Source organism: Eptesicus fuscus, chromosome 12 (genome assembly GCF_027574615.1).
Source record: "Eptesicus fuscus isolate TK198812 chromosome 12, DD_ASM_mEF_20220401, whole genome shotgun sequence".
Classification (NCBI taxonomy): Eukaryota; Metazoa; Chordata; class Mammalia; order Chiroptera; family Vespertilionidae; genus Eptesicus; species Eptesicus fuscus.
The window spans coordinates 29,046,349-29,061,263 of record NC_072484.1 but is presented as its reverse complement, the minus strand read 5'-3'; the positions used below and the strand labels follow the sequence as shown (position 1 = coordinate 29,061,263).

Sequence of the window (14,915 nt, the reverse complement as noted above, 5' to 3'; positions counted from 1 at the left end):
CTAAACAGTTAACTGTTTGAAACATCGTTCTTTGCCTTCTTTTATAATTTTATTAACTTTTTTTAAAATATGTTTTTATTTTATTTTTATTTTTTAAAGAAAGAGGGAAGGAGAGAAATGTTGATCGGTTGCCTCCAGTACGTGCACCAGGGATTGAACCCGAAACCTGGATATGTGCCCTGGCCGGAATCAAACAAGTGACCTTTTGGTGCACAGGACGATGCTCAACCATCTGAGCCACACCAGCCAGGGCTATTTTTAACTTTTTATTACTAACTGATTTTATACTTGAACAAAGGTTGCAATAATGTTAAGTGTTTGCTTTACACCTTTTACCCAGCTGCCCCTTGTGTTAACATCTCACATAATTATAGTATAACTAGAGGGCCAAAACTGGCTGTCCGACATCCCCCGAGGGATGTAGCAGTGCGGGAAGCGGCAGGTGCCCGGGGAGGAGCTTGAGCCGGGCGCTCCCGCTCATCCCAGCCCCACTGCCGCAGTGCGGCTCCATAGGGGTAGCGCTGCCACAGAGGCAGGAGAGGCTGGTGCCACCACAGCTGTGCTCGCCAGCCGTGAGCCCGGCTTCTGGCTGAGTGGCACTCTCACTGTGGAAGTGCACTGACCACTAGGGGGCAGCTCCTGTGTTGAGCATCTGCCCCTTGGTGGTCAGTGCACGTCATAGTGACCGGTTGACCTGTCGTTCGGTCACTTAGGCTTTTATATATATAGATTGTTAAAACTAGGGACTTAACATTGGTACAATACAATAAACTACAGACCATGTTTAATTTCTCCAGTGTTTCCACTAATGTCCGTTTTCTGTTTCAAGATCCAACCCAGGATCCCACGGCACTCAGTGGTCATGTTGCCTTACCCTCCTCCAATCTGTGGTAGCTCTCCAGTCTTTCCTTACAAGCCTGGTGCTTCCCCATGCAGCCCTGCATGCCCCCTTTTCTTGGGGACTGTAAGTGATAAAAACTTTCAATGGCATTAATCTCTCCAGGTCCTCACTCAGCCATCCCTATAAATCAAAATCTCACAGATACAAAGAATGCAGGACTCTTGAGCTGGGAGCTGCCTCTTCTGTGCTGCCGATGGGAGGATCGGACACTTGCAACAATTCCCCAGCTCTTCACATGCTCTGAAGTATGATTTTGCACTCCTCCCATTAAGAGGAGAATTTTTTTTTCCCAATCCCCGGAACCCAGGCTGGCCCACGGAGTGTGATGGTAAGTAACATGTGCCAGTCATGGAATCTTAGGAGATCTTAGAAGCTTCCAATCCATTGCAGGATGAGGTGAGAGAGAACTTGCCTCAGGATCACCATGGCTGACTTTTCCTTTTGCCTCTGGCTCCCACCTGGCTTGAGGTGGCACTGTTATTGATCCCGTCTTTACTTAAAAGGTTAATATTTTGTTCATCATGGATATTTAGTGTGTAAGGCCTTTCCCCCTTACCTGGGTGGGTTACACCCAGTACCCCTACCCATCCTGCCCGTCTTATACAGCCCTTCAGCGGCTGCCGCATGGTGTGGTGAATGTCCACTTGGTCTTGCCGCTGCCCAAGATGTACCTTGTATATGTTCCCTTAATAAACTCTGGTAATGATGGAGTTGTCAGCCTCTTTCTTTGGTCTCTCAGACCTGGGAAGTTTTACATGACAGATGCATTCTTGGGCTGGCATGATCCAGCCCTAAAGAACAGAGAGAGCACTGGGCAAACTCTGATGAGGCTCTGGGGTCCGGGAGTGGGTAGGGCAGATGTAACTTGGGGAAGAAACTTGCCAGCTGCCTGAAGGTACAGGTCAGCTGCCTTGCTGACTCTGCCCCTGGCAGTCCAAGTGTCAGTAGCCACCTGTTTTTAAGTGTCCTCATCTCAGGATCCCCCTCTCACCAGAGGCAGGATCTTGGCTTCTGGACTTGACCTGCTGAAATAAAGTGTGTGTGTGTGTGTGGGGGGTCATCCCCTGAGAACTGGGACCTCAGGCTGTGGGTCCTGTGGCAGGGACCCCCTGTCCTCCCTCAGTGAGGACCGATGACCCAGGAAGAGCCACAACTTCTCCCTCCCCCATTCCAGAGGCTTCCAGCATCTGGCCTCCATGACAACAGCTTCAGAAGCCAAGCTCGGAAACCCCAGAGCAGGGAGCAGTGAACTGAGGGGCAGTGGAGGCGGAGGCCCCCACATCAGGGTACCCACCTCTCTTGCAGGTAGGGCCACAGGGCACAGGTTTCTCAAGGCGGCTGTTGGACTCTGGCAGGGCTCTCAGTGCCTGGGAGCAATGGGTAGAGAATGAGCGCTGTGAACACAGTTGGCAGTGGTCTCTGCGTGGGTCGGGCACAGGGGACTCAAGGTGGCTGGGTGTTAAGTGTACAGGAGGGGGCCCAAGAGTCCATCCCTTCACTTCCTTCCCCATCCCCCCCTGCACCTCACTCACTGAGGGGTCGGGGCTCTCCAGTGGTCATCGGGCCCAACTCCAGGCTCTGAACACTGGCCGGGGGGTGATCCCTGCATGGGCCATCTTTGGGCCTGACCAGCGAGATAAGAGGTTGGAACAGTGCTACTGAGCGGGACACCCCCTCCCTCCGCCTTCTGTGTCGACTGAGTCTCCACCCTGCTGCCCCAGGTCACTCTCTTTCGTGGCAGCTGTTCTGCACTCTTTGCCATTGGGTGGCCCTACTGCCCTCAATGACTCCAAGCCATTCTGAGCTGCTCATGCTCCATCTCTCAGGGCCTGCCACTTCCATGTCTCTTCAAAACAGTCTCCACTGCCCTCCAGACTCCGCCCTGGCGATGACATGCAGTCACTCCCCTCCTGGAGGGCCCCCCATGCTGATACACCAAGCGCTGGGCACCTTGCACCACCGCCCACAGACCTGCAATCACTGCTCACTGCGTCAAGGTCCCTCACCTGACACCTGGGACCTGCCTGGTGCCCACCCCTGCCAGGGATGGCCTCTGTCCCTATCTCCAGCCCAAACCCTGCCCTTTCCCTCAGCTTGTGCTAGGCACACCCAAGGCCAGGCTGTGTCCGATGTGGCTATGAGGGGCCTGCCTTGCCCAGTACCCAGTGAAGGGGCAGCCCTAGGTCAACCACGCTTGGTATTGTAGAACCCTCCTCCCAGGTTATGAGAGCTGGGTTCTGCGCGGGGCCTTGGCACAAGGGCAACTGGCGCGCCCTAACTGGTTTAGCTCAGTGGATAGAGTGTCGTCTTTCGGCCTGAAGGGTCCCAGGTTCGATTCCGGTCAAGGGCATGAACCTTGGTTGCGGGCACATCCCCAGTGGGGGGCGTGTAGGAGGCAGCTGATGGATGTTTCTCTCTCATCGATGTTTCTAACTCTCTATCCCTCTCCTTTCCTCTCTGTAAAAAAATCAATAAAAAATATATTTTTTAAAAAGAGCAACTGGTGCTATAGCTGACCAGTGGTATGGAGTGGAAAGATGGGCCGACCCAGCATTTAGGAACCTGAAAGAGGTAACAGCAGAGATTTAGGCAGAGGAAGTGACAGAGGGCCGAAAGCTCATGAGAAAGAGGCTGCCCGGGGGGGGGGGGGGGGGGGGGGGGGGAGGGCCTTGAGGGGCACAGTGGAGCAGGAACTGCATTATGAGTTGGTGGAAACTGGGCAAAGTCAAAGACGAGGCAGCCCCCTGGTGGGAGAAACAGGAGGATGGACAAAAAGGGACTGAACCACAGCAACAGGGAAGGGACCCACACCCTTGGCCCCTGGTGCCTCCTGCTCAAGGCTTCTTTCCGCTACCTCAGCTGCGTCTCTGCCTGGGGACGAGGCCTAAGGACACCACCCAAGCTGTCCCAGGCCCAGCAGAACTCTAGGAGCAGGAACCACAGGAGTGGGCCCAGGGAGCAGGGACCTCGGAGCCTACCCACTGTCCCTCCTTGAGCCGCACAAGCATTGCTGAAGCTGGGATCCCCGCTGCCGGTAGCAGCACCAGGCCAAGCCGGCCCCAGGAAGCAGAGGCAGTAGGAAGCTGAAGATCACTGCCAGCAGGAAGGCATCGTGGTCTGCAAAGGACCAGGTGGGGCTGAGTCCTACGGAGGTGCCCCACGGGGCCCGGCCCCCCTTGTCCCCATGTGCGCACTTTCAGGCTGCACCGGGCCGCTGTCCAGGCTGCCCCCCGACCCTGGCTGGTCGCAGGAGGGTGGAGCCCAGCCAGGATCACAGTGGCAGTTATGGTTGCTGTTGCAAACCTGCAGAGGAAGAGAAAAGGAGGGTTCCATGGGATCAGGGACCTCAAGGTCACCCCCCCCACACACACACACACACTCAAGACCACTCACCCCATGGCCGTGGCAGGCGGTCAGACAGAGCTCCAACTCCTGAAAGGTAGTGTTCTGGCAGCGCCTGTCCTGGCACACCTATGGGCAGTGGTGTGCACTAAGCTCTGTGGGGGAGTGATGCTTTGGCCAAGGGACTCAAGTGGCAGGGAGGGGTGGGGTGGGCAGGGCTCACCATTGCGGGTCCACACTGGGTGCCTGGCTCCACCAGGCCCAAGTCAGGCCGGTCCAGCTGGGCACCCGGGAGCAGGAAGGCTCCCCTGCAAGTCACCTCCCGGCTGTCCAGGCGGAGGGCAGAGTCCACCGGCATCGTGTGTGGTGCCAGTGGGCTCTGCTCCCCGCCCTGGCACTGCAGCTTCCCACACTGCGCATCCCTGGGGACCAACTGGCCTGTCAAGCAGCATGGGGGGGGGGGGGTCCCCTTGTCTCCAACCCACTCCCCAGCTTCCGGTCCCTCTGCTCCTCTCCTCACCTCTGCGTACAAGGCACGTAGCTGCCCTCTTCATCCCTTCCGCAGTTGCCATGGGCGTTTCCGGCCGAGTTCACCACGTGGAAACAGGCCTCAGGTGCTGGGCGGGAGCCTGGAGAAGCATGGGCGGGGCTGGGGACTAGGCTGCCCCCGCCCTCAGTTCTCCCCCTACACCTCTGCCCCCCCCCCCCCATCTTTCCTAGAGTAGAAAATTCCTCAGACCCCAGGGTAGGGACGGGGTGCAAGGGCGCGCGTGCCTTCTCACCAGGTCCCCAGAGCTGCTGGCACTGCTGCTCGAGCGTGGGACACGCGCCGTCCCGGCAGTAGCCACGGCCGCCAGCGCAGGGCGAGCCATCCAGTAGGAAAAGGTCTGGGGGACAGTGGGGAGAGGCGCCCGTGCAGAACTCGGGGAGGTCACAGTCTCCCGCAGCCCGACGGCACTGCGCGCCCGCCGGCTTCAGCTGTGCAGGTGACCGCGTGGCGGGAGAGCGACCGAGACACAGAGGACGGTGGACAGTGAGAGATCCGCGCCGACAGCGAGGCTCGGGGGCGGGACCGCCCGGCGGGGGAGCGAGGGGACCCAAGCGCAGGGTGGAGTCCGCACCCGCGGGGACGGAGGGCGCCAACCTGCCAGGGCAAACGGGGCTGCTCCAAGCACCCTCCACCCTCACTCCGAGCCTGCCCGGCCCTCACCTGGCAGCTGGCGCAGCAGTCCCCGCGGGAGCACTGGGCCCCCGCACGCAGCGAGCAGTTGTGGGCGAAGCAGCAGGGGTCGGGGCACTCCTGCAGCCAAAAAGGCGGGAAGGGACCTGGTGAGGGAGCAGCGCCCCGACCTTGGCGGAGCGGGAGGGGGCCGGGCGGGCGCGCGGACCTCACCTGGCCGGCGCCGCAGTCGCACGCCTCGCCCTCCTCCACGAAGCCGTTGCCGCAGCGCGCCCGCCGCACCGCCAGCCCGGAGCCCGGCGCGTTGGAGAGGCACGAGCCGCCCCCCTTGCGGAAGAAGGCGCGCAGCTGGCGGCGGCTGCAGGCGCTGAACACGCGGGGGAACGGGTGCCTGCGGGCGGGGAAGGGCGTCGGGGCGCGCAGGGATCGCCGCCCTGAACGCCCTGCTCCTCTCCGACCCCTCCAGAACCCCCCCGTGCGCGGCCTCACAGCTGCTCCAATGCTTTAGGGGCAGAGCCCAGAGTGGGCAAGTAACCGGAGCAAAGGCACACAGCTGGGCCAGGCGGGAGGGTGGGACTCCCGGAGCCGGCAGCGCACGACGGTACGTCCAATCCCGACCCAACGCGGCCGGTCCTGTAGGCACAGCCTGGCTAGGTGTTTGTGAAAAGAATCTTTACACCCGTGAGAACTCCCTTTCCTGTGTTTACTCCATTCCAGCCTCATCACTGGGGCCGGTGCACTTTACAGAAGAGGAAACTGGGAGAGAAGCATCCACCCAACGGAATGCAGCCGAGGAAGGGCCCCAGGGCCACGGGAGCCGCCCTCCCAGCCCCTCCCCGCCCTCCCCACCGGCCGCCCGTACCCAGTGGCTGCTGCCATGACGCAGCCGCCTGGCTCCGCTGCCGCCTCCACGCAGCAGCCGTCGGGGTCGTGGCTGAGGCCGAGGCTGTGGCCTATCTCGTGGGCCATGGTAGCTGCAGCGCCAATGGGGAGCTCCGAGTGATCCTGCGAGGGCGTGGGGACGGTCACCGCGGGCTGCGGAGACCGCCCCGCACCTCTGCTCTTGTCCAGTGTCCCGTCCCGCGCAGCTCACCGCGGTTACGCCTCCAGAGCTCTCTACGAGGCACATGCCCTCCACGGGGGCCAGGCCCACGGTGTCGCCCTGGAAAGCGCGGCCCCTGAGGGTGGAGGGCAGCGTGACCGGGTGACGCGGGGAGGAGGAGCCGCCCGGCGGGGGACCCGTGTGGGGATGGGAGGCACCCACGTGAGCAGCTGCGTGGAGTCGTGTGGCCGCCGCCGCCACAGCCCCCGGCGCCACTGCAGGAAAGCCCAGAGCGTGTTGTTCGCGTCCGGCGTGATGCGGATCCGGTCCTGCTCGGTCCATACTTCTAGGCCGGTCAGCGCCACCTGAATGTCCAGGGTCCTGAGAATCTATGGGCAGGGCAGGACGGGCCTGAAGCAGGCACCAGGCACACCATCCTGCTGGCGGCCCCCCTCTGTCCCCCTACATGCTCTCTCCTCATCTCCAAGCCTGCCTCCTCCAGCGGGGACCTGCCCGCCCCTGTGGCCGCCACTACCATGGGATGTCTTCCCACCCATCGCCCCAACCTGGTCCACGTAGTTGGCGATCTCCAGAAGCCGCTGTTTGGTGTGGTTTAAGTCCCGGTGCTGGGTCACAAACTGGAAAGGCAGCAATGTGGTGATGTGACAGGCTGACTGGCCCCTCTCAGCCCGCCAACCCCCTGGAGTCTCCTCTCACCAGGGTGTGATCCGCCACTATGTACAGCTCCAGGAACTTCCAGCTTCGTTGGGCCTCCCGCCAGGCCTGCAGAGAGGCAACAGGGACCCTGAGTGGCAGGCTGCTGGCTTGAGCCCTGACAGCCAACCCCAATCCCTGGAAAGCACAAAGTTAACTTTAAAAATTTTCAAGAACTTGTTTCTTCAGCCTCCAAATAAATATCAGGACAGGAGACCCTGAACATGGGCCACACTTTCCTGTCTTTCAGATTTGGAGGGCTGTGGGTACTGCATTCCCACTCCCACCCCTGTCTGTGCCCCTGACCCTGATCTGGGTGGCAGGAGAAAGGCTGGTCATGTTCCTTTTGACTTCAGGATCCTTCTGGCCACAGACCCCTTTCCAGCTAAGTAGCTGCTCTGTCCAGAAGATCCTGTGGGTGGAGACATCCTCGGCATTCCCAGCTGGCCAGGGATGCACATAATAGCTGACATTGCTGCTGAGCGTGATCAGACCCCTAGGATGCAGAGGGGTGCAGAAGGGGGTGTGAGGGAATTCTTACCCCAGCCCCGGGCCCAGCCCCCTCCCCCAGAACTCCTCACCTTATCCCAGAGCAGGTGCTGAGGACTACCCAGGAGTCCGGGAAGCCCCTCACATGCCCATGGTAATAGCAATGATCCTGGAGAGCAAGGGATCCAGCCTCAAATCTCAGCCAGGACTGAAGTGGGAAGGGCAAGAAAGCAGGCTTGGGGGTGGGGAAGGGTTGGCTCCAGCCTCTCCTTAGGAACAGGAGAATGGGGAAGGAATGGTGGGGAGGCCCTCGGGGCGTGCATCCCTAGCACCCCTCACCCTGTCCTCAGTGCCCATGGAAGTATCTCACCCTCTGGTTGGGGACCAGCACCACTGGCTGCCCATCTGGGCTGTAGTGGGTTTCTGTGTATCCTGCGGCCAGCAGCCTGCTGGGAAGGGGTGTTGTAGGGATCACCTAATTCAGCTCTGCCTCCTCCAGGATGCCCTCCAGCCTTCCTCCCTGAATGCTAATTGAGCAGCTCTGTGAGTGAGGCACAGGGCTAGCACTTAAGAAGCACCCAGCCCGGCCAGTGGTTTAGCATTGACCTATGAACCAGGGGGTAACGGTTCCTGGTCAGGGCACATGCCCGGGTTGCAGGCTTGATCCCCAGTAAGGGGCGTGCAGGAGGTAGCCGATCAATGATTCTCCCTCATCATTGATGTTTCCACCTCTCTTTCCCTCTCTGAAATCAATAAAAATATTATTTTTTAAAAAAGAAGCACCCACAATGTGTCTTAGGAAAGGGACAGGAATGACTGTGTTGCTTAGCTCAGAAAAACCTTGGTCTACAGGGAGAAAAGCAAAGAGCAGGAAGGAGCCTTGGTGATGATGGCTTAGATGTGGGAACTGGGAGTGTGGGAAGCATCAAGAGGAGCAGCCATAGGGGCAGTTTGTGATCCTGTGGAGCCTGCGGCAGGCAGCTGCTTCCCCAGGCCTAGGGCTGGGCAGGAGGAGAGGACTCAGGAGACACTGCTGAGGAGGTGGGACTTGGAGCCAAGGAAGTGTGGTTGAATTCCCTAGGTGGCACTTCCTGCTGCCTAGCCTTGTTGGGCATCTGGTCAAACCTCTCTCTAGTCCACCTCCCTACCTCAAGGATCCTTAAATCTTCTCCTATGGCCTGCAGACCCCACATATCTTCCCAATGGTCCTTCAGTGATGCTCATTCCCTTAATGATTCCATCTTTGGGCCCCATCTCACCAGGATCCTTCCCACCAAGATGGATCAACCATAAGTCAATCTCTCTTAAAGAAAACCCTTGACCCCCGCCTCACCTTGACCTCTGTACTGCCAGACCACCCAAAGATCTGTGATGCCTGCTTCTCCACCCACCTGCCCCCCCTCCCCAGTCTTTCCTTCACCTTCTCAAGCTTTGCTCCTCACTCCATGCACATACACAACCTTAGGAGGTAGGTGATATGATCAACCCATTTAATGTGGGGGACACCAAACCCCAGAGAAACCATGGGTAGGCATGGTGGAACTAGCTTATTCCTAGTCCATCTGATTCCATGGGGGAGAATAACATGTGTGGAGTGCTTAGAGCAGTGCCCGCAATGAAGCAAGCACTTGATACATACATAGCTGTTGGTAATACAGTCAGAATGGTTTTAAGATCCCACGCTCCATCTTGGACACCCACCCCATCCAGCCCAGCTCTGCCTGCTCATTCACCAACTTAAAATCTCCGGCTCTGCACCATCCAGGATACTCAGCACTGAAATGGCCTCTATGATCCGGCCCCACTGGGACTCCCCAAATCTGTTGCCCTTTGCTCCCTTCCCTGCCAGACAAATTGTGCTCCCTGAATGTGCCTTGATCTTCGTGCCACTTCACCTTTGCCCTTGTCATTCCATTAGCCTGGCGTGCCTGCCCATCCAGGGAACCTATCTCGGATTCTCTTTGGACTCAGGGTTCTTTCCGCGAGCCCATTAGGTGATGCGCACTCATTTCTGGCGGGGAGCTGACAAGATGCTCCCGGGGCCTGGGTGAAAGATGTGCCCCAAAGCAGGGCTGACCCAGCCCAACAGGCCATTTCAGCCTCAAGGGAGCCCCCCCGCCCCCGCCCAATTCTAGCCTCCCTCCTGGGTTCCCACCAGTCCCTGCCCCCAGCATCGTTCCCCACCCCCAGAGAGAGAGGCTGTCTTGGCTCCCAGCCCCCTCCCTGGCCTGGTACTCACTGGTTCTTCTCCAGCTCCAGGAGGAGCTCCTGGCCTCCAGCCTCCAAGGCTACCAGCCCCGTGTCGAGCTTCAAGGCCTGGGCAAGAAGGAGTGCAGGGCTGAGGTGGCAGGCAGCCCGGCCTCCTGCCTCCCAGGGAGCTGGTGGGTGGGGAGCCAGCTGGCCAGGGAGTTCATGGGGAGAACATGGGGCTGAGGGGCAGAAGGGTCCCCGCTTGCCCTCGTGAGCATGGATGGGTGTGGGGGTGAGATGTTCCCAAACTCAGGATGTTTGTTCTGACAACAGCCATTTGATGTAGCCTGTTAGGTACACTCCACTTCCTCCCCAGAGAGACGAGGGGTCCCAGAAGGGTGCCCTGCCTTGCTCAGGGTTCCTGGGCCTTCCCTCTGGCTCTTCCTCCTCTTTCATGCCTAGGCTTCCTCTGGGCAGGAAGGAAGTGGGGTCCTGAAGACAGTGCAGGGGGTGGGTGGATGTCAGGTGGCCATGGCTCGGGCCTCCTCACAACCTCTTGTTCTGGCATCTTTCCTCCCCACTCCCTGTAGAATTCAGACTTTACTCCTCCACCTCCAATTCTGACAAAATGTCAGGCCCTGAAATTCCTTCGTCTCCAGCAGGCTCGCCCATACCTGTTTCATGGATCCTATGAAGTAAACACAGACCCTTACCTAGGCCAAGAGAAAAACACTGGCGTTCTCGGCCAGATTGGGGTGGGGGGCGGGGACGCGGGGGGAGAGGTGGGCCTGGCCAGCCTCTCCTTCCCTGCTCCCTTTGCTGCTTCCCACGTGGGAAGACTCATCTGCCTCCCTTGTCCGTTCAGCCTGGCTGGGGGCCCAGAGGCAGAGGCAGTCCAGGAGCCTCCGGGAGAGCTGCTCTGTCTTCGGAATGCTAGCCCCAACCCTCACTGGCCCTTCCTTTTTAGTCCACAGTGCGCGGGGCTGGGCCGGAGGCCAGGGGGCTCCCAGTCTTGGAGTGGAGACTTCCTCCGCAGGTGGGGAGCAGACAGCTCCCTGCCCCAGCAAGAGCCCAGCAAGGCCCCCAGCATGAGCTCATGGGGCCGGAATGCCACTTGCTTTATTGGAGAAAGTTTGTACCAAGGGCAGGCAGCGGCCTCAATGAAAAGCCTCCTCCTGCCACCCCCAGACCCTAGAATCCCCTCTCTGTCCCTCTGCACCTCTGTCCCCCTGCTGTCCTCACTTCCTGCCCTCCTAGTGACTTTACTCCTCACTATGTACCCCATCCCCGACCTGAAATGTGAGTGTTTCCTTCCTCTGGGACAGGACGCCCTGCCTCAACACTGACCTCATCTCGGCAGGCTTCCTGGGGGCAAGGGCCAATAAGTGGGGAAAGCAAGGCCCCTCTGGGATTCCGCTCCTGGTCACAGCCCAAGCCAGACCAGGAGGGTCCACAGTCAGGGTGACTCCAGCATGAGCCCAGCCTTTCCCTCTGCTGGTGATGTCCAGGAAAATGATCTCAAAGTTTGGACCAGCGCCATGCTTGACCACTTGAATGGGGACCCTGAGGGTCTGGGGGACCAGTGAGGGAGCTGTGGGCCTGTGTCAGCCTCCCAGCCTCATGGCAGTGCCCTCCTGCCTTCCTCCGAGGTGGCTTGGACAATGGGTTGTCCTTTCTTGTCTGAAAAGTCAGGATGAAGAGGGCTCTCTAGGTTTGGGGCACATTGGCCAATGGTTTGAAGTCTTTCAGACCCGAGTGGGTCTCAGACTTCTGGGCTAAAGAGCTGTGTGAACTTGGACAGTTCCTCCAGCCTCTCTGGGCTTCCGTTTGCCCCTCTCTGAGAGGGGCATACCCAGGCCACTGGCCTCCCGGTTTGCAGCGCAGCTAGCTGTGTGGTACACGTGGGTGGGGCTATGGTTATTCTGAAAGTGTGTGACGGGTGGGTGTTGGGAGGAGACTGGGGCAGAGCATCCTGGAGAAGCAAAATGGGGTGAGCTTGCATCTGAGGGCCACCAGAAGAGTGACTACCACCCCCTGGACAGGAGTGGATTCTGCATGAGCCCGTGAGGCTGAAGTTTCAGGGCCCTCAATGGCAGGGTCCTGGAGGGTCAGCAATGTGTCCACAGGGTCACATGTTCTGGAAAACTTTGCGAAAGGCAGAGTTCGTGTTTTCTTAAAGAGATCCCCGAAGCTTCATGCCTGGAGAGTTGTGGGAAGGAAGAGAAAGAGGAGGCAGTGGGAGTGAGGGGGGGAGCCTGAAAATGACTTCCATGTGTGCAGGCTCACATAATCTAGATGTCTCCCCACCCCTGCCTGCTAACCCTTCAGGGAGGAGCCTAAAGGACCGGGAGGGGGGACTGAGGGAACACAGTGAAACTGCCACACTGCCGTCTGGGGAGGGGCCAAGGGGCTGGAGAGCCTGGGCCCTGCCGAGGAAGGGATGACGTGGCACTGACCGGCTCCGCCAGGGTGACCGTGCGCCAGGCTCCTCCGTCCAGGACCCAGTGAGGAGTGACTGGCTCTCCGGGGGTGTTTCCTGGTGTGAGGACAGAGCACAGGGTGAGGGGGAACCTGAGGAGCAGAGGGAAGCAGGGACAACAGAGGTATGGGGTTTGACAGCAGCAGGGAGGATCATCCATCTTCAACAATCCATGGGGTGTCCTGGGAACTGAGGAGCAGCCTGGGGGGTGGCAGAAGAGAGACAGAGGAGCCTAGGAAGGATAGATAGTTCTGCTGGGATGCTTGGAGCCCCACTGATCTTGGGGGAGGGCTTGGTGTCAAAGGTCACGAGGGAGAGATTAAGGCCACCCGTGCAAGGGGGGAAGAGGAAGGCAGCCTGGGATATTTTTAGACTGGGCAGCAGATGCCTTTAGGGTGAGAGATCTGTGAAGAGGATGCCTGTGTCTCCACCACCCTCTGGGAAAAACAACAGCTAGAGGTTTTCTTGGGAGGCTCACTTTGCTCAGAGCCGCCTTTGGGGGCTTCATGCAGGAAGTGGGGCTTTCAGGGGCCCTGGCCCAGGGGCTGGGGGACAGAGCCTGAGTGCTCCCAGCGGGAGTGGGTGCGCTTCAGGAGCTCCAGGAGGAATACCAGAGCCAAGCATTACTCAGAGGAAGCTGGAATGCTCTCCTGGAATGCCCCCATCATCTTCCTCCCAAGGACTACAGTGACTCGAACTACACGCCCCTGTAGGAGGCAGGCCCCAGGCAGCCCGGCCACCCCTCTGGCACTCAGTCCTGGGGAAGCCCAGCTCCCAGACTCACAGCTCCGCTACCTCCACCCAGCCCTGCCCAGGCTGAGGCGTTGGCCTGCGGAAGTGGCTCAGCAACGGCCAGGCCACCACCCCAACTCCTTTCTCCTTCTCTGTCTCCTCCCCGAGACCCCGTCAACAAAGACCTGGAGTAGCAGCAACTCCAGGAGTTCCCTTCCCCCAAGAAGCCCTCCCTGATTGGATCAGTGAGTTGCTATCAAGCAGTTGCCATCAGACAGGGCAAGTGTGGGCAGGGGTCTGAGTGCTTCTGGGGAGAGGGGAGGACCTCTTAGCCCAGAGAGGACTTCACTGGGTGTGGAGAACCAGGTCTTGCTGGGCCCAGGCCTCCCACATATTGGCCTCTGGCACCCTGATGAGGGAGAGGGAGGCAGAGATGGAGCTGTGGTGACTAAGTGAAACTAGGGGAGCCAGTGTAGTGTTGGGGAGCATAGAGCCCCTCTCCACTCCTCCCAGGGGGTTGCATCTCCCTCCCCTGACTCCAGGCTGAGGAGGAGGAATCAGTGGAATGCCTGGGGACCATCACCAAGAGAATGAGGGCTGTGGTCCCTCCCCATGAGGGTTCAGGGGTCCTATCCCTGTTGGGTTCCCCCTCCACAGTGCTCTGCAAACTGCCCCCTTCCCAGCCCAGCCTGTCCTGCCTTCTCCCTGACCCGCCCCGCCCCGGCATTTGATGTCCAGGCCTCTGCCAATCCTCCCACCTACTCAGAGCTGCTGATCCAGCCCGGCTACAGAGGGTTGGAGCCGTTACCCTCTGTGAGAAGCCCTCCTCCTCTAACCAAACATGGCAACAGTATCAACTAGTTACACACTGGCCCAAGGCCCAGGATGGGGGTGAGCTTGGGTGATGGGTGAGTGTGGAGGTCACAGGCAGCGATCACAGCAGGGTTTCCGGGGGGCCAGTGGGCTGGGGGCTTTCCAGAGGAGGAAGACCCTTGAGCCCTAAGGGATGGAGGTGCAGGAATGTTTCCACTGGAGGCTGGGGCCTGGGAATCCAGGCAGAGGGGTTTGAGGGGCGGCACACTGCTCAGAGGATAAGGATTCCTGCCACTCTGCCTTGTGGCGGGCACAGTGGCAGGTGGGCAGAGTGTGCAAGTCTGGGCCTTTAGCCCAAGTTCAGGTGAGAATCCCTGGGCAGGACCCAGGGACACCTTCCCAAACCCTCTCTGTTCCCTGTTCTGGAGGCGCATTCCCGGGAGGGGGTCGGTTCAACCCCTCCATCCCCTGACAGTGACCAAGCCTGCCCCTCGGGGCGCTCCCACTCACCGCGGAACGCCTCGGCCCCCCACACCGACCACGGTAGTCGCAGTAGCAGCAGCAGCAGCAGCAGCCAAGCCGGCGGCGGCCCTGGAGCCCTCAGAGACCCCCGGCCCATCGCGGTGAGCGCCTGGACTTCTGAGCTCCGGCTCCGGCTCCGCTCCGAGCCCCGCCCCAGCTGGATCGCCGCCGACCCACTCCCCGAGCAGCCGGCCCGCCTCATCTGCCCAGCCCCTCCCCGCGGACCCCGCACGCAACCCCGGCCACCCGCGCCGCGCCCGCAGCCGGCCCTATCCCGACCCTGGACGGCAGAACCCGAGTCCGCCAGCCCCCGGGGAGCCGGGGCGGCCCTCCCGGCAGGAGCGGCCCTCTCGGCGGTAGAACTTGCCTGGGCGGGAAGGGAACCCCCTGGGACCGGCCCGCGCCATCCCGCCCCACAGGGCTCAGAGCGCCCCATACTTGTAGGAGTGGAGGGTGGGGATGGGGTGCAGACCCTCGGGAAAGGCCTTGAGGACCGCAGAGGAGGGGACAG

At 60.0% G+C, this 14,915-nt stretch overlaps 1 protein-coding gene across 1 annotated transcript; it reads right to left on the bottom strand.

Annotated features, from left to right (window-relative positions):
- Positions 1–2,209: 2,209 nt before the first annotated feature.
- On the bottom strand, positions 2,210–14,508 carry ADAM33 (ADAM metallopeptidase domain 33). Its single transcript, XM_054724445.1, has 21 exons — positions 14,393–14,508; positions 12,315–12,394; positions 9,908–9,984; positions 8,039–8,117; positions 7,761–7,837; positions 7,486–7,675; positions 7,183–7,248; positions 7,032–7,103; positions 6,688–6,854; positions 6,517–6,601; positions 6,286–6,428; positions 5,637–5,814; positions 5,454–5,543; positions 5,026–5,221; positions 4,764–4,872; positions 4,467–4,665; positions 4,295–4,372; positions 4,096–4,204; positions 3,880–4,018; positions 2,434–2,525; positions 2,210–2,268 (listed from the first exon to the last, which is right to left on the bottom strand). Exons 1-21 carry the CDS (start codon positions 14,499–14,501, stop codon positions 2,231–2,233), a joined length of 2,373 nt encoding a protein of 790 aa, XP_054580420.1. The 5' UTR covers positions 14,502–14,508; the 3' UTR covers positions 2,210–2,230.
- Between the last annotated feature and the right edge of the window lie 407 nt (positions 14,509–14,915).